The 23,593-nt window shown below is 48.1% G+C and overlaps 1 protein-coding gene across 1 annotated transcript in view; it reads right to left on the reverse strand.

Annotated features, from left to right (window-relative positions):
• The window catches only part of LOC147748527 (uncharacterized), a 567,546-nt gene that overhangs the window by 61,470 nt on the left and 482,483 nt on the right, over positions 1 to 23,593 (reverse strand). The window contains exon 9 of the mRNA XM_086936452.1: positions 2,400 to 2,465. Coding sequence (XP_086792578.1) covers positions 2,400 to 2,465 — 66 coding nt within the window. The remainder of the gene's footprint in view (positions 1 to 2,399; positions 2,466 to 23,593) is intronic.

Genomic DNA, 23,593 nt, shown 5'->3' on the forward strand with positions numbered 1-23,593 from the left:
TTTGCAAGACTCTGTTTATGCCTTTCACATGAGAACTGTCTGCCTTTCGCGTTCTCTGAAAGTTCCTGGAGTTTAGTCTTAACACGATGTGCAAGGTCGATGAACATGCCCCTTGTTATTCTGTTGTGGTCAGTCCCTAGCACCTAGACAAAACAAGCTAAACACAGCTGCACTGCTGGAAACCCGTGCATTGATAGTACGGGGATGCATGTTTTTCAAACACACACTTCGAGAGACACCTTTGCCTGGAGAAGAGCTATGCTGTTCCTATGATGTAAATCTTCCATTTAGGCTGTAAGGTATGGGGTCTGCTGGAAAAGCCCAGAGATCTTCTTTTATATAATAAAACTTCTTCCAACCAAGGGGAGGGTGGTTAGGCCTTATAGTCCTTTTTCCACTGTCTATTATATATGATGACATCCCGCCTTATATTCTATGGAATTTTAACAATGCTAATTGTTCTGAATATATGCTTTTCGCTGCTGGTAGTGGCTCGTACACTGCATTGTAGAGCACAATAGTTAAAATAAACACTTTTGAACTATTGCAGTGACTCTGCCAATTCTTATTGTGGACAAGTACGAGTGAGTGAGCGAAAGGGTATGTCTTAATACTGAAATTCCTGAGAGAGTCAGGAGTGTTGTGTTCTGGGTTGTCTAATCATTTGTAGCTTTGTGATTATCTTGTGATTTTTGGTACTAAGGTGGCAGGAAGTTACAACCCCTATACACCGAGGTCCTGTTTTCCCGCACATAGTTCTGTGTATGTGCAGAATCTCCGCAACACTATTTCAAATAATTATTAATAATCAACCAAACTGAGACCTCAGAAGAGCCCTAAAGAACTGGACCTTGTCTCCGTCTTGTATGCAGGTCAAAGAAGTGGACTCCATGTATCATAAAGCTACCCTTCTGTTTACGCTGCTGGAATATAACAAGTTACAAGGCCTTTTCCTGCAGCTGGCAACTGGACCTGCATTATTGCAATTATTGTGATTATTACTTAAAGTGGTTACTTACCCCTACCCCTCAGCTAATAACCCAATTTGTTACAGTATGCTAATACTTATTCTTGGTCTGTTGTAACAGAATCTGGCAATATATATTGCAATTAGATATGGACAGTTGGATTCTGTTACAACGGACTGATTCTGATGAAATGACCATTTTATGATGATTTGTATGTCTTTCACATATGCCACTGCCTCTTGTGTTTTGAATTTGTAATTTTTAATTAGGACCCTTTGATTCCATTACTGCAATTGTTACGCTTCTTGAAATTGTTGTTTTAATAAAATTACAGTTTTATGCATCTATTGAGTGAATCCCTGATGTGCTTGTGATTAATTGTTGAGTCCTGGGGTTTGGATAGATGTGAGATCCTGTTTTTTTGGTTGAGTTCATTTATATCTGAGTAGGAACAAAGGATATGTAGTAATCTTAAGAGGCCCAAGAGAGTTTCTTGTTGATTGTACTTTCCGTACCCTGTCTCTTGGGTAGTGGGGTAACACCCCTTTTTTTACATAGTGTGAGAGAGAGGCCTGTGCTTTTTATGTGTGTGTGTGGGTGAAGCAGTTGGCTGTGTGTATGAGACCCAACCTGTGTGAGGGTGAATCCTTTAGCTTTCTGAGTGTTGGCTTCTGGCGAGGCTCGCACTTTGTGTGTATGCATGAGCTTATTTGTGGCTGAGACACATGAGCTCTCTACGTGGTTTTGGAGAGGCACTAGACACTGATCGCGTGTGTGAGAGTGAGATGCTTGGGCTATGACTGTCTGATCGCGTGTGTGAGAGTGAGATGCTTGGGCTATGGCTGTCAGAGACGTTTGAAAGCATGGGCAAAGTGGGCTCTGGCACAGGGCCCTAGACTTTCAGGGATTCCCCTGATAAAGCTAGCCTTGTTCTTCTTGCCTGGATGAGCTTTACTAATTTTTTAGGAGAATGTTTTAAATACTGTTTTCCTTTAATTTATTTTTAATGTGGTGATGAGTGATAGTCTGTTACAGACATTATGCAGAGAAATGTGTTAATCTTTCATGCAAATTACATAAAATACAATTTTTATGATCAAAACAGGACCTCACATATGAAATGGGAGTGTGTCACAGAGATTATTTGCAGTAATATTAGTGAGTTGCTGCTGCTCTGTTACAATATTGAAAACACAAGTCACTATTGCTGAATATTAGTTGTAAGCACAACTGGATCATACATTTAAAGCTGTTCCGAACAAGGGCCCCAAAATACGTTTGGCCCAGGGCCTCCAAAATCCTTAAAATGTCCCTGATGGTTATATGTTATATGGAGACAGATTCCGTCTGTGTGACAGATACACCGAGGTTCCCTTCATGTGAGGGTGAGACGCTGATTCTGAAAAGCTCTGGAAGTTGCAGGGCACTCACCTCGCTCTCAAAGGCCCCGTGCTCCAGTAGCGCTGTAGCCACTTTAACCATCTCTCTCAGCTTCCTCTGTGGAGATAGAAGAGGAGACAAGGGTAGAAAAGAGAAACCGTGAGACGGCTGACTGATTCACATACATGTCAAAAAAGTCCAACAGGAATTTAAGTCTCACCTCTAAGCGGGGAAGTAAAGGACACTGGCAGGTTTTTGTCATTGGAGACAGTTGAGTGTCAGAATATCATAAAAAAATATCGTTCTACAAAAATATCTGAGCCAGAGTATCTACTACCACAGTATTGTGAAGATAAGCATAGAGAAGTATAGTTTTATCATTCTCAATTACACATGTTCGTAGAAAGGCATGTATTGCCAAGGTACACATGGGTTAAGAAGAGTAAATCTATACTTAACCCCATCTCTCTCTCACACACCCACACAAACACACCCACACAAACACACACACACACACACACACACACTCTCACTCACTCACTCACTCACTCACTCACTCACTCACTCACACACACACTTCAATATTCTGGCTATAATATTCTGGTAGAATACCAAAAGGCTCAATAAGCAGGATAGACGGAAGACCACTTGAGTGGGTAGGAAGTGGACCAGAGGCATGGCGTGTCGTAGGGGGTTGAAAGGTTGAGGTAGTCTTGGGTATGACATAGGTGCATTTTTACAATCTATTGATTACATTTTAACTTTCATCTTTCAAATTAACTGACTGTTCTAATATTTTCTCTTTACACTTGAAGGCCACTGGCAGGACCTGATTCTTCCAGTGTCTTTTTCACACACACCCTTTTCCATCAGAGCGCTACACAGTTCTGATACAGCACACCCCACACAGCACTTCCGGTACTGAGCCCTGATGGCCACCACTATTGTTGTGGCGGCTCCCACTGAGCCAACCAGGCTTGACCACAGTGATTTCTCAGCCCAGCGCCTCCCAATGATTCCCCTCGCCCCCCTTGACCACATTTCCCCAAAGCCTTCTTCCACCCATTCATATATGTCAAGAGGCTCCAATATATGGAGAAGGAAGGACACTAGGGCCTTGCCCAGGAATGCATGGCATTATCTGATAGATCACAGATCCACTTCTGGAGAAGAATTTGCGCAGACATTGCAACTTATTACAAGAAGCACGGGCTACCCAACAAACGCCATCATCTGCCCTTTCTTTATGAGAAACAGCAGATAACATTCCTTCTAATTATTTCAATATTTTATAGTGTGTATTTATATATATTACATTTGGAGCGATAGCACCAGTGTTGTTGTGGTTAGGTCAGAGTTTCAATAGGGAAGCAAGTGTTTGTTACTTAATAACTTTAATGCTATTGGATTAATCTGGGTGAAACTTTCCAAAAATAGTACATCTACTTTGGGTTCCTCAATGTAAGTTAGTGCAGATCTGTCAAGTAGAGGCTAACGAAAAGTGGGGGTACCAAAAGTGCCATTTCCCATTTTAATTCCTGCAAGGTTCATTGCCTTTGATACAGAAAAAATGGCTGAACGGAATTAAACCAAATTTGGCACGAACTTAGAACTTTACCCAAGGATTTTGGATTTGTTCATTTAGTGTAAATTCGTTAAGTAGTTTCCAAGAAATTCTCACCTAAAATGGTGCTTGAGTTGAGCATGAAGAAGTTACATTTTAGAGCTATTTGGACCATTAATTCTCGAAGTTCTGCGGATCCAGATATGTGGACCTCTGTGGGACCAAAAGTTTAAAAAAAAATACTGTGATATGATTTGCTGAGAAAGCTCTTTCTCCCATTGGCCAATTTAGTGGAGCTGCTCCTGGAAAGGATCTGCGGTACGCAAGTGTTGCGATTGGCTGGCAGCAACATCAGACGAAAATGTTGCAGTTGCCATTACAAGACTTGGAGACGCGATCCCCTTTTACGGAACCAAAAATGTTAAGGGCACATAAGGAGATAGAGTGAGCACACCGCAACCACTATGCCCATGATGGAGGCCCCAATTATCTACACAAGAATCATGATGCTGGAGGTCTGTGAATGATACCAAGGACTATCAATCATTTCAAAGTTTCAGTCTGCTGTAGAACAGAATATGCATGGTGAACTTTTGACCTGGCTAGGAACTGGGAACATGATCTGAACTGGTAACTTTGGAAACTGGTGTAAAGAAGAAGGGAACTCTTTATTATTATGTAAAGATATTAGGGTTTTGCCAAGGTCAAGCTACTGTTTTGAAACAACTGTTTAAAAAAAGCTTACTGCTGGGGGGGGCGTGGCCAGCAGCCGACGATGGCGGCCGCAGCTTAGGGAGGCTCCCGTAGAAAGGCGGCTTCCCCCATTAATCCGTGATCTCCATCCGTAAATTATTGGTGCCTGAAGGGGCGGACCATGCCCGGAGTCCTTGCAGCGCCCAGTGGAGCGTTTCAGAGGCGGAGGCGGCCGCCGATCAGCCCGGATTCAGCCCGCAGGACTAGGGAGAGGAGGGGCCTGTTGTCCTCCAGAAAGCGGCGTTGTGGCGTGAGGTTAGGACCCGACCGGAAGTGGCGCCTTGGTGGGCAAGACCGACCGGAAGTGCCGGCCCCGCCGATGACCTGCCTGTCCGCAACCGGACCATTATCCTAAGCCCCGGAAGACGGGGTGGTGACCTGCGGTGCCCAGCGGAGGTTGGCGCGTCAACAGAATCGGCACGGTAGGGGAAGAACAAGACGACCGGATCTAGGGGGACGGCTCCGCCATCTTGAGTGCCGGACCCGTCCCGACCATTGGGTTCCTGAATGTACAGGGCCGGAGCAGTTCCAACTTCCGCGCTGCAGGCGGAGAAGCGCACCGGAGAATGCACGGAGGTCAGCGTCAGCAGCAGCCGGGATAGCGGAAGCATCCGGTCGTGCGGCGGCCGACCTCAGTGCCGGTGGTTAGTCGTTGGACACCCCCCCTCCCCCCGCCCCTCTACAGGAGAGACTCGAATAGCGGCGTGCAAAGAGAGTGTGAAACGCAACGAAAGGGAGGGGAGGCGCCGAGTCTGAGAGCCATTACCACCCGGTGCAGAGCAGACTGAAGTGCACCCTGAATGGTCTGAACACGGCACACTACAGCTGCGGGGACTCTGCATGCCGCATCAGTAGTCATATTGACCAGCACAGAGATCAGAGAGTGCGGAGCACATTGCACTCGAGCGTGAGAAGGGAGACCACCCCGACTGCCTTCAGCTGGGGTAATCTACTGCACGAGCCCCTGTTGACACCGGAGACAGGCTCGGACAACAAAAACCCACTGCGGGACACTGGCTCCGGCTGTTGTGGCGAACTCGTCGCAATCACCATGCGGAAAGCTGCAGGTGGACGCATGATTAGCCCTCTATCGGCATTGATATATAGCAACTGCGGGGGACAGAAGCGCTGGTAAGAAGAGAATCATGTCTAACAGAGGCCCAAAACACGGAACAACACAGGCAAAATTGGACAAATTTGCTTATGAACGACAGACTCCTCCCCAAGAACAACGCAAGCCCACCGGGAAGACGATGGAAGCGGAGGGAACAAAGAAGGCCACACTTGAGGACGTATTGGCAGGGCAGGCCCAGGTACAGGCAACGGTGGGCGCCACGGCCACGGAAGTGACTCTGATACGGGCGGACATCCAGAAGATTAACGAGAGGGTCAAGCAGGTTGAGGTAGTTACCAAATCCTTGGTAGAGGATGTGTCCGAACTGCAAACGGCAGTGGAAAGACTGCAAACGGATAACAAACTACTCAGGGACAAACTGGATGACCAAGAAAGGCGCTCACGACGCAACAACGTCCGAATCTTAGGCGTGCCGGAATCAGAAGACACGGGTGCTATGGACCTCTATGTGGAGGACCTGATCAAAACCAGGCTCCAACCGGAGGACTCTCGAATTTCTTTATGGTAGAACGGGCACATAGGGTGCCGGGGGGAAAACCTAAGACAGGAGGTCCGCCAAGACCAATACTAGCAAGGTTATTCAACTTCAGAGACCGTGATGCCATCTTACAAGCGGCACGAGTAGCACCTGCCATTCAGATTCAGAACTCACGGATTGCCTTCTTCCCGGACTACACGGCTGAGGTATCAAGGAAAAGAAGGACGTTTCTGGAGGTGAAAAAGACACTGAGGGAGAAGGAGCTGCCCTATTCGATGTTCTTCCCGGCCCGGCTGCGAGTAGTAGCAGACAAAAAAGTGTGTTTTTTTGACTCCCCGGAAACGGCCCGAGACTGGCTTGAAGGATGGCGCACTGCGGACCACTCGCGGAGAACACATAGGTCCAACTACAGTCACAGAGACGATAGCAGGGCAGGTTCCCAAACATCAGGTCGAGGAGGAGCGGAGGGCTCCCCTCCCCTCGGATCTGCAGGAGCTGGTGGAGAAGAATGACTCAACCTCCAGGACCTGAAATGACTGTACTCGCTGAACATTGTAATACTGTGTGATAGCTGCAAACGGACACTGGCATGAACAAGCCCCGGAAGCACGCAGGGATGCTGCCTGCTCAGGGAGACGCTCTCCCCCCACACGCAAGTACTCTGGTTGTGGGATGGGTTAAGCACTCTGCTCAGTTGGGGGGCGGGCAGCTGAAAGTCCGTTAGGCAGGGAGGGGGGAACAGGGAAGGGATTGTTTTAACGCAGTTAGGAATACACATGAGCGGTCAACAAAGAATGTTATGTTTTCACCGGAATTTCCAGATGATTGGCGGGGAGGACTACGGTTTACTTCCTTGGTTAGAACCTTCTGTGTTTCATTGAACAAGTTCGTACCACATGCCCAAGACTCACCTCCTCTCTATCACACCATGGACCCCATGATCCCAAATGGCTGAGAACCCGATCCCTGGGGCAGGGGGAATAGACTCGGAGACACAGGGTTCATCCCTGCGGTTGCTGGCTTGGAACGTACGGGGACTGGGGGATAAGGTGAAACGAGGCCTGGTACTGACCACCCTCAAGAGACAGAAACCCACCATAGCACTATTGCAGGAAACACACCTGACGGGGGGGGGGGTACCAAAGCCATGGATAGAAGAGGCTACAAGATGATAGTCCACTCAGGCTTCACGTCAGGATCTAGGGGGACCGGTATTCTGCTCCAGAGGGCCTCACGGTTCATCTCTCTACAGACCAAGGTAGATGATCAGGGCTGCTTCGCTGCTCTACAGGGGCAATGGGAAGGTAGGCTTCTTAACATAGTGTCAGTATATATCCCACCGGCACTACACTCGGTGCAACTCCCGAAGCTGGGCGACTTTCTGCTGACTCTTCCTGAGGGAGAGGTTATCCTTGGGGGGGACTTCAATGCTATTTTGGATACACAAATTGATAGGTTCCCGACACCGGCCCCCACGACAGGGATCCCCCACCTCCAGCGTTTCTTGACAGCCATGGGCCTTACTGATGTGTGGAGGCTCCTCCACCCCAATCTGAAACAATACACATTTCATTCCGCAGTACACTGCAGTATGACGAGAATCAACCACTTCCTGACCCTGGGAGATGCACTCCAACTTATAGACACAGTAGAAATACACCCCCGGGGAATTTCAGACCACTCCCCAATCACTCTCACACTCTCCACCCAATAAAGGTCCCGTAAACGCATATACCCTATACACGCCACCTATCTAAAGATTCCCCAAGTCCGCAAGGCTCTTAAAAGAGCAACGACACACTACTTCAACGAGAATGTTAATTCGGTGCGCTCCCCCGAGGTACTTTGGGAAGCCTATAAGGCGGTCTTGAGGGGGCAAGCCATAAGCTCAATTACGAGACACAAAAAGGAACAAACTCAGGAGTTAGTCAAACTGGAATTAACGTTGAGAAATTTGACAGTTGCACACGAACAACACCCAACTCCGGCCACCTTACACGCACTTGACATTCAGCAGCGATTGTACAACGATCATTTGCGCTTCCAAGTGAGGGGGCAAATAACTGACACTCAGAATCGGATTTATGAGGTGGGCGACAAGGCGGGGAGAATGCTTGCTTGGCTGGACAAACGGGAAGGGAATTCCAGGGGAATCCAACGATTAAGGGACAGTCAAGGGAGGGTATACACGAACCCAGCGCACATAGTGGACCAGCTCGCAACCCACTTTGAGGGGGTTTACACCCCTGGAAATGTGATTACCCCTGAGATGGCCAGAGAAGCATTGGCACCAATAGAGGTCCGAACGTTATCCCCCGACATGTCCGAAGAGTTAGAGGCGGACGTTACCGCTGACGAAATCCAACTGGCAATTGAAGCCTTAAACCCGGGCAAGGCGCTAGGACCCAACGGCATACCTATAGAATGGTACCAAGCAACACCTGAAACCCTCAGTACACATCTACTAGGGATGTTTAGGGACTGTCTAGAAAAAGGTACACTTCCGACAGACCAGAGGATGGCAACGATAGTGGCCATCTCCAAGCCAGGGAAACCGCCTGAGGAATGTTCCTCTTACCGCCCCATCTCACTGCTTAATGCAGAAGCCAAAATTCTCGCCAAGCTCCTTGCAACCAGGCTCTTGCCGCATCTGCCGTCCCTTATACATCCGGACCAGTCCGGATTTATGCCCCACAGAAATACGGCATTGAACCTGCGTAGATTGCACGGACTATTGGCCAGGGCAGACTCGATCGCAACCCAAGCAGTGATATTGGCCCTTGATGCCAAGATGGCATTTGACCTTGTGGAATGGAACTACTTGTTTGAGGCGCTGTCGCGTTTGGGATTTGGCCCCCGCTTCATCGCATGGGTTAGATTGTTATACACTGATCCGGTTGCCCAGGTGGTGGCGAATGGGCATATCTCGCGAACATTCTCATTAGGGAGGGGCCCGAGACAAGGATGCCCCCTCTCACCGTTGTTGTTTGCGATCTCCTTAGAACCCCTTGCCACTCTTATTAGAACCTCACCCTTGCTGAAGGGCATACGTTGGAAGGAGGGCTGGGAGGACCGGTTGTCGCTCTATGCAGACAATATGCTCGTATATCTCACGGAGCCAGAAAGTGGGGTGCCGGCCCTATTACATCTCTGCAATACTCATGGGAGGATATCCGGATATACGATAAATTGGAACAAGTCGGAAATGTATGTTTTGAAGGGACGGTTCCCGGCGCTCGCTGCAGACTGCCCTCTGAAGGTTGCAGGTTCCTCCTTTAAATACTTAGGCATCCAGATAACTAAAGACCCCACAGAATTTATGGACAAGAATCTGAATCCCCATCTGGAAAGACTCAAACAGGATGTCAAGTTCTGGTCAGGACTACCACTAACGCTTTTGGGAAGGGCCGCATTATATAAAATGATGGCGCTGCCCCGATTTTTGTATGTTCTTGAAAACACACCTTACCAGGTGGCCCCAAGATTCTTTCAAAAAGTTGCAGCATTGATCTCCAATCTCCTGTGGGGTAATTTACCAGCACCCATTGCACAGCCCAAATTACATAGAGGATGGTACGACGGGGGTATCGCTTTGCCTAATCTGAAACTGTATTACTGGGCTGCGCACCTTAAACCCATCAACCAGTGGCTCCATACTCCACAAACTGAGCCAGCCTTTCAGGCCGATAGGGCACAACTGGGCACTAACAGTATGTTAGCTCCGTTGTATGACCAACGCAGAATGCACAAACTGGTGGGCCCCACCAGACTAACAGTGATGATATGGCATACTGCAACAACAGCTCTGGGCTGGAAGGGGAAAATAACGAAGCTCACCCCACTGTGGGATACTCGAGCCTTAGGTAACATGTGGAATAGCCAGGGTTTTTGCCATTGGGACACTATAGGGATATCCACGGTGGGAGACCTTTGGGAGAGGGGAGAGGTGATACCTTTCATAAGACTGAGATAACTGTACAGCCTGAGTGAAAGAGAGCTCTACAGATACATTCAGATACAACACGCATTACTCGCTGTTCTGCCCCCACACACAGATCTACCGGAATCTTCCCCACTGGAAGACCGCCTACTCACTGATTACATGACTGAACGAGCAACGTCCCTCACATACCGTAAACTACTCAACAACTTGCCAGACCCAATGACATCTTTAAAGGAGAAATGGGAGGGGGACACCTGTGAGATGGACGAACATGAGTGGAATGAGGCGACAGCGTCACCTAAGGAGGTGGGCATCTCGGCACGGATGCGACTTGTGCAGCTGAAAATACTACACAGGGTGTACTACACAAGAACTATGCTACATCTCATCCACAGGTCACAACACCCTTATTGTCTTCGCGGATGTGGGGAAGAGGGCACATTTTTTCACACCATATGGGAATGCCCCCAGATTCAGGAATATTGGAAACAAATACTACGCACAATCTCGCAGACACTGGAGATATCATTCTCCAGTATTAGGGGTGTCTTTCATAGATTCACATGCCTGAATCATTCCCCGTCGTCGGAGTAGGAGTCTCACGGTACATAAAAAAGCAATAAAATGCCATAAAATATATAGCATATTACAGAAATACCAAACCAGGAAGTAAGTAGCCCCAGCTACAGTAGAAAAAACTTCCACTTTCGTGACTATCTAGGTCATTATGTGTTAGTCCAAATTTCAGCCAATCAGGCGACAGCACCCACCAGAATGTTCTCCCCAGAGGCTCAGGCTCTCAGATTTTCTACCGCACGTTGTGTGAAGGGAGTCTCCCTGAGCTCTGCTCAGTTTTTTCTTCTATATCTCTAAATTCTTCAACTTTCCCAGATGTCTTCATCTAAATCCCTGTTTAGAGCCTGTGACTCTTGTGGGAAGTCAAGACTTTTCAAGGAGGACCCCCACAAGAAGTGTTTGTATTGTCTTTATCCGGATCATGTGGTGAAGGAGTGCAAGATCTGCCGGACTTTCCCCTCCAAGACCATCAAGGATAGAGAAGGGCGCCTTCTATTGTGGCTCAATAGACTAAGGAACAAGGATGACCCTATCTCTGAGGTAGGAAGTTTGGGTTCCGGCTCTTCATTTCTATCAACTAAGAGGAAGGCTGAAACTGATGTTTCATCTCTGAGGGCGAAGGGGGTTAAGAAGTCTAAATCTTCCCTGGATGCTCCTGGGCCTAGTTCTTCAAGTAAAGTTATCCCACTTTCCAAAGGGGATTCTACGCCCTCTAAGAAGTCTGGGACTAAGGCAGTGCCTAAGAAATCTTCTAAATCTGTGCCTCCTCAGTTGCCATTATTGACAATTTCAACGTCAAGGAAGGACTGTGTTTCTTCTCATGTGGCCACTTCTACCACCTGCACTATGACTTTCTCCTCACCGAAGCCTACACTTGTCATGTCTTCAGCTTCTTCGCCCACACTGGTTCATGTCCAGATTAGGCCTATCTCGTCGTCGGCAGTTGCCCCGACGACGATGGCCAAGGTGCCGCCGGCGATTTTGTCCTCTTCATCTAAGAAATTGCCATCGTCGACGAAAACAAAACCACCGTCGACGGCCCCGGCGACGACACTACAGTCGACGGCCTCGACGACGACACCACCGTCGACGACCTCGTCGACGAAAAGATCATCGTCGACAGCGAAGCCACCTTCGACGACGTCACTACCGTCGACGGCCTCAACGACGAAACCACTGTCGACGGCCTCGACGACGAAGATACCGTCGACGGCCTCGACGACGAGGCTACCGTCGACGGCCTCGACGACGAAACCACCGTCGACGGCCTCGACGACGACACTACCGTCGACGGCCTCGACGACGACACCACTGTCGACGGCCTCGACGACGACACCACCGTCGACGACCTCGTCGACGAAAAGATCATCGTCGACGGCAAGGCACTCGTCGACAAAGCTACTGTCTACGACCCCGTCGACGACCCCGTCGACGACGATTCCGTCGGCGGGACAGCACTGTCAACAGCATACAGGCGTCCCGTTCACGCCGCCTCTTTCAAGCTGCACTACTTTGCAGGTTTGGTCCGCACAAACAGCAGGGATTCCATTGCCATCTCCTGCGACCACGGCTACTTTATTAAAAAAGAGAGCTACTGTGGACTCTATTTCTACTACCATCGTGGTGCCTGACAAGCTCTTGGATTCCGATGAAGAAGAATACTATGAGGGCGAAAACTTTGGGCCAGCTAGAAGTCCATCCGAACTCCATATTAAAGTTCAGGAGGATGTTGAGGATGACATGGAGGACGTTCAGCCTGCTCCGCGTGCTGAAGGACCTGACACTGATAGGCAACTGCCTGAGGAGCTATTCCGCAACTTACAGTACATGCTCAGTGACTATTATAGACGTTTCCCGCCTTCTGAGTCAGGTGACTCAGTGATGTCTACACCTTTGCCGAAGGGAAGGCCTTCCCTCTCTCCGCGTACAAGACCAAGGGCTTCTAATGCGTTGGAGGACAGTCGCTCAACGTTGCATACGTCACCGATTTCATCTCCTCAGCCACGAGAAGAGGAGCTTTCGGAACAGGATGATCAGGAAGAAGGAGAGCTGAATGAAGCCTCTGAATCGTCGGAGTATGAGGATTACAATGCGAACACACCCTCTCCGGCGGAGCCTACTGCTTCTGAGTCACCACCCGTGGACATTGCCTCATTTCACAGGATCATGGAAAGAGCGACTAGGAGGTTTCTAATAACCATGGAAGCTAAGCAAGAAGACTGCTTTTTGTATGATTTTAAATCTACCCCTCACAAGCAGAGTTGGACCATTCCAATTATAGATTTCATCTGGAAGGAGGGCCTTAAGATCATGGCCAAGCCGAATTCCTTACCAGCAGTGCTCCCTCGAGTAGATAAAAAATATAGGGCGCCTGCTACTTCTCCAGCATGCCTTGTCGGGCAAGCTAAAGCCGATTCTGTGGTGGCACAGGCAGCGCAGAAGAGATCTTCCAACCCTACGTCTCAGGTCTCTGTCCCTCCAGACAAGGATGGGAGACGCCTTGATTCCATTGGCAAGAAGGTTTCTACCATTGCAGCCACAACCATCAGAGCCGCAAACTCCCTCGCCATTTTAGGGAGATATGATAGACAGATGTGGTCAGACATCTCACCGTACGTAAACAAGCTCCCCGAGCCTGATCGCACTGAGGCCAAGAAAATCCTTCAGGAAGGAGAGTGTGTCTCCTCGGAGATGATTGACGCTGCTGTGGACGTTGCTGCCACTGCCTTTCGACAGCTTGCGGGTGCAACTGTTTTAAGACGGCAAGGATGGTTACGAGCAACCTCCTTTAGGCAGGAGGTTCAAAACCGAATCATTGACATGCCTTTTGATGGAGAGTCACTATTCGGCAAGCATGTTGATGAGGCCCTGGAGGCAATAAAGAAAGACACGGAAACAGCGCGTTCACTGGGTACCCTTCAGTACCGGAAATCTTCCTTTCGTGGCACAAGAGGAAGGGGCAATTTCAATAATAGAGGAGGATACGCCCAACAACGCTCTTATTCCTCCACCCAGGGAAACCAAAGATTTCAGCCTTACCGGCAACAAACCTATGGACAGAAGAGAGGAAATTACTCTCAACCTCGAGGAAAATCTAATTATCGAGGAAGAGACAACAAGAAATGAGGAACGCATCCTGCCATCACTCTGTCCCAACCCGAACCAAATTGGAGGTCAAATATCCCAGCATTACTTAAATTGGTCCAAAATTACTACAGACAAATGGGTCCTGGATGTAGTGGCCAGAGGACACATTTTAGAATTCGTAAAAATCCCCCCAAATTGCCCCCCAAGAGGACCCGATCCAGCGCACCTCAAGGAGCTATTCGTCCAGATCAACACCATGATCCGGAAAGGGGCAATCGAAAGAGTGCCGCATCATCAGAGGGGACGAGGCTTTTACTCGAGATTTTTCCTTGTTCGCAAAAAGTCAGGAGAGTGGCGCCCCATCCTCGACTTGCGAGCATTAAACAAGTTTCTGAAGAAACTCACATTCAGGATGCTAACACTTCAGGAGATCCTCCAATTTCTTTCGACGGGAGAGTTTTTGGCAACACTCGACCTTCAAGATGCATACTTCCACGTACCGATTTTCCCACGGCATCGGAAGTTTCTCAGGTTCAGAGTGGCTGGCAGGGACTTCCAGTTCAAGGTCCTCCCATTTGGCCTGCGTTCAGCCCCCAGAGTGTTTACGAAGATGCTGGCCCCAGTGGCGGCCCATCTTCGGTTGCAATCGATCCAAATTTATCCATACCTGGACGACTGCCTTATCAAGGCCAGTTCTTTCGACACGGCTCAAGATCACGTCCAAAAAACTTTGTCGGTAATGCAGAACCTAGGTTTCTCAATCAACTTCGAGAAGTCTCGCCTCACACCTACAACGAGAAAGGACTTCTTAGGAGCGACACTGGACACCAACCTTGCCCTAGTATTCATTTCAGAAGAAAGACAAGTCAAAATTCAAAGATTCGCGATGACATTGTCACTAAGAAAGTTCGTTTCAGTACGCATATTCAAGTCATTCCTCGGAATGCTTTCTTCCTGCATTCTGCTCACTCCCAACTGCCGTCTTCGGATGAGACCCTTACAGGAGGAACTCAGCCGCCAATGGATCCAAGCCACAGGATCTTTCGAAGATATCCTCCACATTACACCTCGCATGCGACAAGCAATCGCATGGTGGACCCACCGATCCAACCTACAAGTGGGATGCTCCATGCTAACGGAAGTTCCCAGGTTCATAGTGACGACCGATGCATCCATGACAGGCTGGGGTGCACACCTCCAAGGCATGACGGTCAGCGGGAAGTGGAACCAGGTCCAAATGAAATGGCACATCAACCGGTTAGAGTTACACGCCATATTTTTAGCCCTGAAGTCCTTTCAAGCGACTCTGCAAGGTGCCACAGTCTTGATACGGACAGACAACACCACCTGCATGTATTATCTAAACAAACAGGGCGGGACCAGATCAGTCCGACTATCTCAACAAGCGCAAGAAATATGGAGTTGGGCCTTGACTCACGATATTCATCTGTCAGCGATCCACGTTCCGGGGATCGCAAATGTTTTGGCGGACTCTCTCAGCAGGTCCGGGGGCTGCACTCACGAGTGGGAACTCCATCTCCCATCTCTGCGTCGCATCTTTCAGATGTGGGGGCATCCGGACTTGGACTTGTTTGCAACCTTCCAGAACCGGAAATGCCCATTCTTTGCAAGCTGGGTTCCCCACAAGGACTCGTGCGGGGATGCCCTTTCGCTGAACTGGAATCAAATCTTCGCGTACGCCTTTCCACCGATACCTCTGATCCCGAAAGTTATCAGGAAAATGAAGAAACAGCCATGCCGGTTGATCCTAATTGCTCCTCGATGGCCCAGACAATACTGGTTCCCCGAACTACTCCTTCTCTCGGAATGCAACCCTGTTCCACTACCACGCATTCCGCAGCTTCTTTCCACCCAGCAAGGCAGGGTATACCATCCGGACCCGAACTCGCTGAAATTGTCAGCTTGGCTCCTCAACACATGGAATTTGCACACCTAAATATTCCACAAGATTGTCAGGAGGTGCTCGCAAAAGCCAGGGCTCCATCCACGATCAAGACATACAAACTTAAGTGGAAAAGGTTTTGTGCATGGTGCCAAGCTAATGACTTACATCCCATTCAAGCAACACCAGAACAGATCCTTCCTTTCTTTCTGCATCTAGCCAGACTGGGTTTGGCGCACTCGACTCTTAAGGTCTTCCTAGCAGCCATCTCTAGGTTTCGCCAAGATGGATCAAACTCTCTGTTCTCTGTACGGATCATCCAACAATTTTTCAAGGGCTTATTTCGCATGTTTCCGCCAATCCGGAAACCTCCTCCGGCATGGCATCTGAACATCGTCCTTTCCCAGCTCATGCGACACCCCTTTGAGCCGATTCATAAGGTGGACCTGAAATTTCTGACATGGAAGGTATCGTTGCTCCTGGCTTTGACATCTGCTAGGAGGGTCAGCGATATTCAGGCATTTACATCTAAGGCACCTTTTCTTCAATTCACCACGGACTCAGTGGTATTGCGCACTAATCCCACATACATGCCTAAAGTACCACTGGACTTTCACCTTAATGAACCCGTTGTCCTTAAAACATTCTTTCCTAACCCACAATCTACGGCTGAGAAAGCACTGCATTCTTTAGACATTAGAAGATGCCTTCGATTTTACCTCTCCAGAACTTCGGTCACCCGCAAGACAGACCAACTGTTCGTGGCCTATGGCCAGCAGCGCCGGGGTTGTGCTGTTTCAAAACAGACCATTGCTAGATGGGTTTCCTGTACGATTGGACTTTGTCACCAACAGGCCGGTAGGCCCTTGCAAACCTTGCCAAGAGCACATTCAACCAGGGCAGTTAGCTCTTCCACTGCCCTTTTTGCTGGTGTGCCGCTTCGACAGATCTGCAGAGCTGCCACGTGGTCTAGCAGGCACACCTTTACTAGACACTACTGTCTGGACTCGGCAGATGATGCAGATGCTTCAGTGGGGAGAGCAGTGCTTCGCAATCTTTTCAAATAAGGTGAGCCTCTGTTTCCACCTCCTCATTTCTGCTCTTAGACGTTTACTCAGAACATGTAATTACTGTTGTGCATGTCTCCTTTACTGTATACATAGATATATATTTAATTATATGCATACATGATATTCTGACGTCTACGAGCGTTATAATGTGAGTACTGCTTACTATTCTGATTCAGGCATGTGAATCTATGAAAGACACCCCTAATACTGGAGAAGAACAATAGTTACTTACCTGTAAACAGGTGGTTCTCCAGTATTGGTGTCTTTCATAGATTCACATGCAACCCGCCCGCCTTCCCCCAGAGACTCTCTCTTATAGCATGGGACTTCACTCCTGTGCGGGAAAATCTGAGAGCCTGAGCCTCTGGGGAGAACATTCTGGTGGGTGCTGTCGCCTGATTGGCTGAAATTTGGACTAACACATAATGACCTAGATACTCACGAAAGTGGAAGTTTTTTCTACTGTAGCTGGGGCTACTTACTTCCTGGTTTGGTATTTCTGTAATATGCTATATATTTTATGGCATTTTATTGCTTTTTTATGTACCGTGAGACTCCTACTCCGACGACGGGGAATGATTCAGGCATGTGAATCTATGAAAGACACCAATACTGGAGAACCACCTGTTTACAGGTAAGTAACTATTGTTCTTACTACCTGAGCCGAAGCGGTGCCTACTGAATATATGGGAACCTACTGATCTCCCTAGACATGGTCAACTCTGGGTTACGGCGGGATTGATGGTAGCCAAAAGGGATATTGCGCAGCGTTGGGGGGTGGCAGAAGTACCAACCAAGACACAATGGTGCTTGAATATGGACAGGGTGATGATAACAGAAAGAGCGGTCTATTCCAACCGGGCCTGCCCGGGGAAGTGGAACAAAATCTGGACTAAGTGGAATATTTACAGAGGGGAGATCTGTGATCCCTTGCCAGAGGGGGAACAGGAGGTGTCGGATGAGGAAGAGGAGGAGGGCTAGTGTTACTAACGGACAGCACTGAGGGGGAGGACATTAGACGCGGGAGCAACTAACAAGTGGCGTTATCGCGCAGAGGCGCGGTAGGGAGAGTGTAAGGGAACACGGTCAGGCAGAATATACTCACACACCCGGACACTCACCTTAGGCGGGACAGTAGGCGTAGGGGGGGATGCTGAGGGGTTGCATTTCACGAGGGAGCCGTACTCGACCGATACCAATCAGTGTATGACCGCATTGTGATTCCTGAAGTTTGGTTTGTTTTGTTTTGTTGTTGTTTTTTGAAAAAATAGAAAACCAAAAACCAGTACAGTTTGGGACTATAATGCGAATACTGTACCTCCTTACTGCGGCAGTTCCGATTTTATTTCATGTGCCGGCTATGTCTACACAGAATTTCAAATGCTGCAATATGATTAACAAATTGATATAGCGGCCAGCCTCTGGGGTTGTAGGCATTCCGCTGTGTAACTTTGAAAGTACAATAAAGGTTTTTGGAAGAAAAAAAAAAAAAGCTTACTGCTAATAGGATATTACAGCCTGGTCCTGGAGATCAGTTCATAAACTGGATGAGGGAACAGTTGTAATTGAATGTGCTTATGAAGGTTTTTGTTGGTAAAACACAATAGGATAGACCTGAGAAAATCACACAAATGACCCCGCGACCACACAGATTTCTACACCTAGCTTGATTGGGTGGGCTGTTATTGGGATTTTGGGATGATGTCTTCAAATCCATATCCTGCATGATGAGAATTGGTGTGGTACCCAATCCGATGATGGCATTTTAGTGCTATGTTAAAATGATACCACTTTCTTGTAGGCTGTTCATGGCCATGATGTCCCTGCTGGCGAAGCGCAGGTTGGCCATGCATTGGGGCGCAATCTACGTCCCAAAGAAAGACGATTAGGTCAGAGATCTAATCCCATGTAACAAATGGTCAGTGATATATGGGGAAACAGCAGTCCCTCATCTTCAGGCCCCAGGATTTTATTTTAAAGGTTTTATATAGCGCTGGCTAGACCCGGAGGTATCAGAGCGCTTTACATGAGCATCAGATCATAGTTACAGGTTACATCATTACAAAGGTTACACAGTTATTAGTGCATGGTAACATAGTTACTTGTAAGGTCGAGATAAAACAATAAGCATAAATACATAAGGGGAAAAGCAGGCAAGGGGAAAGATTCAGGGAAGGGGTAATGAAGGGGGAAAGAGAAGAGGAGGGTGACTGACACAGCATGGAAAGAGGAGGGGAAGGGTGACGGGGACACAAACCGGTAGACTAGTCAAAGCAACGTCCAAAGTCCAGTAAGCTGTGATCCCAGGGGAAGTGGTATCACTTCTCTATCTCTGTTGTGGGAGGTTCCCTTTATGCAGTGGACTCTCTCAGAGGGCTCTTCGAGACTCCAAGGCCTACATACTGGATCCTTCCCCAAAAAGGGAAGAGGGAGTGCTTTGACAAGGGGTGCCATACCATACCTCCGCTGTGAGTGGCTCCCTTGGCGTAGTGGACTCTCTCAGCGGGTTTGCTGAGATTCCAGAGTATAAATATTGGATCTTTCCCCCACAAGGTGAGAAGGAGTGCTTAGTCTAAGGGCACAAAGGACAGGAGGCTAGGCAGACTAGCAGGCAAGGTGAGAGATTCAGGGGAGATTCAGGGGAGAGGGGATAGGAGCTAGGGAAGTAGAAAAAGAGAGAAAGAGTACTAAATGGGAACACATTTAAATTAATGAGTTATTATATAGCGCTGGAAAGACCCGAAGGAAACCGAGCGCTTTACATGAGGAACAATAATGTTGCAATTTACATCAGTTAAAAATTACATAAGTATCAAGAAAAGCATTTAAAGAACATATGGGACAAGGTGAATGGCGTAAGGAAGGGTAAGGGGATAGGGTAAAGGGGTAGGAGGAAGATAGGACATAGAGACGAGGGGAAGATATACCCGGCTGGGTAGGTGATGGCAGGGAGGGAGTCCACAACCCATCTCCTCTTTAGCTATGTGGTAGCTTCACAGGGAATCAGCCAAATCACTTGGTCTCTACAGCCTGGGGTAAGTTCCACAGGTTCTAAGTCCTGATGTGTAAGCAGGTTGGGGATAGGTTCAAGGTCTGATCAATGTCCAATTGTTGTCCCAGGGGAGTAAAACAATGTGGAGGGGACCACTATGGACGCCATCTTGGGGTCAGGCAGGAGACTGTAATGTACACTGGTGGCCATCCTAAGGTCAGGCATCTGGCAGTTAGTCAATTTCCAGGACAGTGGCTGCCAGAGAAAAACAAATCCAGCGTGCACACACCTCATACGCACAGACATGCACAAGCACATACACATATGGACACGCACTCTCATACGCTCAAACACAAGCACATAGACCGAGACAACCAAAAACACGAGTACACATAAAATCCAATGCTCTAGTACAAAAACACCCCAGTACATGCACACGCAAACACCATCACATGCACAGACATGCACAAGCACACACAAATGCGCTCACACTCTCATACACGTACAGACGCACACACACACACACACACAGAAACTACTAAAAACACAAGCACACATACAATCACAAGCTCCAGAACAAAAATACCCAAGGACGTACACACAGGTACATGCACACACCCACCATCACATGCACAAGCACACACAGATGTGCGCGCACACTCATACACGAACAGAGGGTGCACACAAGCACGCATACAGAAGCATCCACACGCACAAGCACACATACAATCCCACGCTCTAGTACAAAAACACTCAAGTACATGCACACACCATTACACGCACAGACAAAAACATACATACAGAAATATCTGCACGCACCAACATGAGCACACATAGAATCGCATGCTCTAGTACAAAAATACCTGAGTACATGTCCACACCATCACACGCCGCCTTTGAGGTTGTGAACATTCTGAAATTCCCCTCCCAACCCACACGCAGACGTTCAGGATACAACATAGCGTATGGAATGTTTTTGGACTGAAGGAATTTTTTAACAGCACCGAACTCCCGCCGTGCAGATTGGAATGCGACCGTGAAGCCTGGGAAAAAAGACGGTCCTGGAGTCCGTCTCAGCGAGACAAGTATCTCTGCTGTCTCCGACCCACACGAGTGGCTGCAGGCTCAATGTCCATCTCTACCTACTTAGGTGTTCCTGTGAAGGTCCCTTCATCCCCACATCCGCTGATATTGTGTTTAGACTCTGCCACCATTTGCCAGTCGAGGGGCCTGGTGTACCCGTGCTTGAAGCTCCCTGTTTTACTGTTGACCACTCAGCCTGTACGTCCATGCTTTGGAGTTGTGCCACAAGCCGTGCTGCAGTAGGGTAAAAGCCTGCTCCCTGTGGACCACTAGTGATCTCCACTATGGCCTGTGCAGCTCTAAAATCCCCGTGGGGCCACCATGCTGAGGTCAGGCACCAGTATACTCACTGACCTGTGCTGTAGTGCTTCTTGTACCCCCCCACACTCCTTGCCTGCTCATGCCAGCCTACCCCGTTGTGCTACTAGCCTGGGTGTTCACACTGCTCCTTTTGTCTCTCTTATACCTCTGGCACCACCGGAGCTCACCGAGCCGCCATCTTAAAGTCAGGCAGCAGCCTGCCGCCTCCACATGTCCTCCCGGAGATCGTCCCCGTAGCAAGAGAGGGCAAAAGGGGGGGGACAGCCCTCTCGCCTCACAGCATCATTCTCCTGTTGTCGGGGAGTCCCCACCCCGTCTGCATACGTTCACAGCAGCCAAGGCCCACCTGTCTCGGCTTCTCCTACCGGACTCACAAGGCCTTCGTCACCACTCCAGATTCTTCTCCTGCCTCAATTTTCCCCGACAGACGCATCCCTCCCATCTCCGGGCCAGTCCTCAGGTCCTCGATTCCGTTCTGCGGCTTCTCGTTGCTTCCAGTGAGGGTCTCACGCCATCACCCGACTGCTGTGCAGTTCCGGCGGCGATCAGTGCCTTTCAGCTGTTCCCCGGTCTCCTCTCCTTGCCTCCTTGCATTCCATTTTCAACAAGGAGAACCTCCCCCGCAGTTATTTATATGGTGACTTTATCCCTCTGCTCGCCGCGGAACCTTGGTGAATTAGTTCCGCACGTATTAAAGCATAACGTTTCCATATGTCCCAGATCCATATGTCTGCCATCGAGAATGCCCCCTCATTAGGCCTGCTGCTTGCGGGGCACCAGCACCTTCATTTCAAGCATTGTAGGCAGGGGCACGTATCAGCTCGCACGACTCACCGCCACCTCCGGGGTCCGGCCCCTCACTCTTTCTGGAAATACTTGGTGAGAGCAGAGGCATCAACTGCCAGATCACAGGAATCCGTGACCTCTCCCGGGTAGGAAAAATCAGATGTTCAGATTCCCAATATGAAAATTAGATGTGCCATGAGACACCTAGTGACGGGGCAGAAGTAGAATTATGTCGGATACCCCTCTTTTCCGAAGGCATTACCGGCAGCCATCCTCAACCTAGTCCTACCTGAAGCCTCCTTTTATCAGATAAGTCCTTTACTGTGTATGCCTATTGAGATACATATTTGGAACACTATCGCATATCTAGCGCTTGTGCCAGGTCTTCGTTGATTTCCTTCTATCGCAAGAGGCTTTCCAGAATATCAAATTACTGATTATCGGGACCAGGTTGCTTTTCAAATATACCTACACGAGGCTTGTTTGATAACTAGACATCCGACCTTTTCGTGAAACCGTTGATTTTAAAATTAATAAGACATCGTTGCACATTCGGTGCACTGCATTTTTATCAGCCATTTATTAGAATCAAGAACATCCACCAACTAAGGAGTTGCAGGTTTTAACCCCTTCGCTGCTGATGACGAGCTCAGCTCGTCATCAGCCACGGTGGTCGTGTGCTGATGACGAGCTGAGCTCGTCATGTAACGCGGCTTTTAGAAAAAATCCGCACAGCGCAAAAATAACCGCCGCACGTATGTGGTTAATCACTTGGAACTAATCACATTGAAACAGGATCAATAATTATGTGGCTTTCCTGAAGGAGGCGTTGTATACGCCGAAACAATCGCCGAGTTAATAAAGATATTGCAACTTTTTAACCCTTTATTTATATATATTGATTAAATGTGATGTTACATATTGTGTTTCATTTTTGAAATGTTGTATAAATATCATTTGTTTCGATAATGTGAGAAGAAATTATTAAAACAGTAACAACTTTGAATATATTTTTTCCGTCTTCCTTGGTCTTCTTAATGTCATAGATACTGTGTATACTGTTTGCTTTATTGACATTGCCTAGGAGTTTTTGTCACTATGATTTAAGTCCCTGTCCTAGGAACTGAACTATCCATTGTTCAGGGGGTCCTTGTTTTTTCTCATTTGGATAACCCTCTATTCCATTCTTTTCTCACAAGATTCTCTGGAAAGCAGGTTGATACTATGCTAATGCGATTTTGTTTGCATTCTTGACATATGCTATGCTTTACTGTGTATACTGAATGTTGTACTGAGTCTGCGTAATTTCCAATAAAAATCATAAAAGTATTAAGATTTTCATAGGTATATCGCCACAACTTTCTACAAAGGGTTAGAGAATCTGTAGTCCGATAACTAATTATGTTTTGTACAAGTGATTCATTTTCTTACAACTCTGTGGGATGTATGATGAATGTTAAGGTTAAAGATCTTTAAGTGAAAAGATAATAAATGAGGAAAGGTAATTAAGGAAAACTGAGTGATGTATTTTCATTGGTGGTGTTAGCTATTGTT

This window comes from Lissotriton vulgaris, chromosome 1_1 (genome assembly GCF_964263255.1).
Source record: "Lissotriton vulgaris chromosome 1_1, aLisVul1.2, whole genome shotgun sequence".
Classification (NCBI taxonomy): Eukaryota; Metazoa; Chordata; class Amphibia; order Caudata; family Salamandridae; genus Lissotriton; species Lissotriton vulgaris.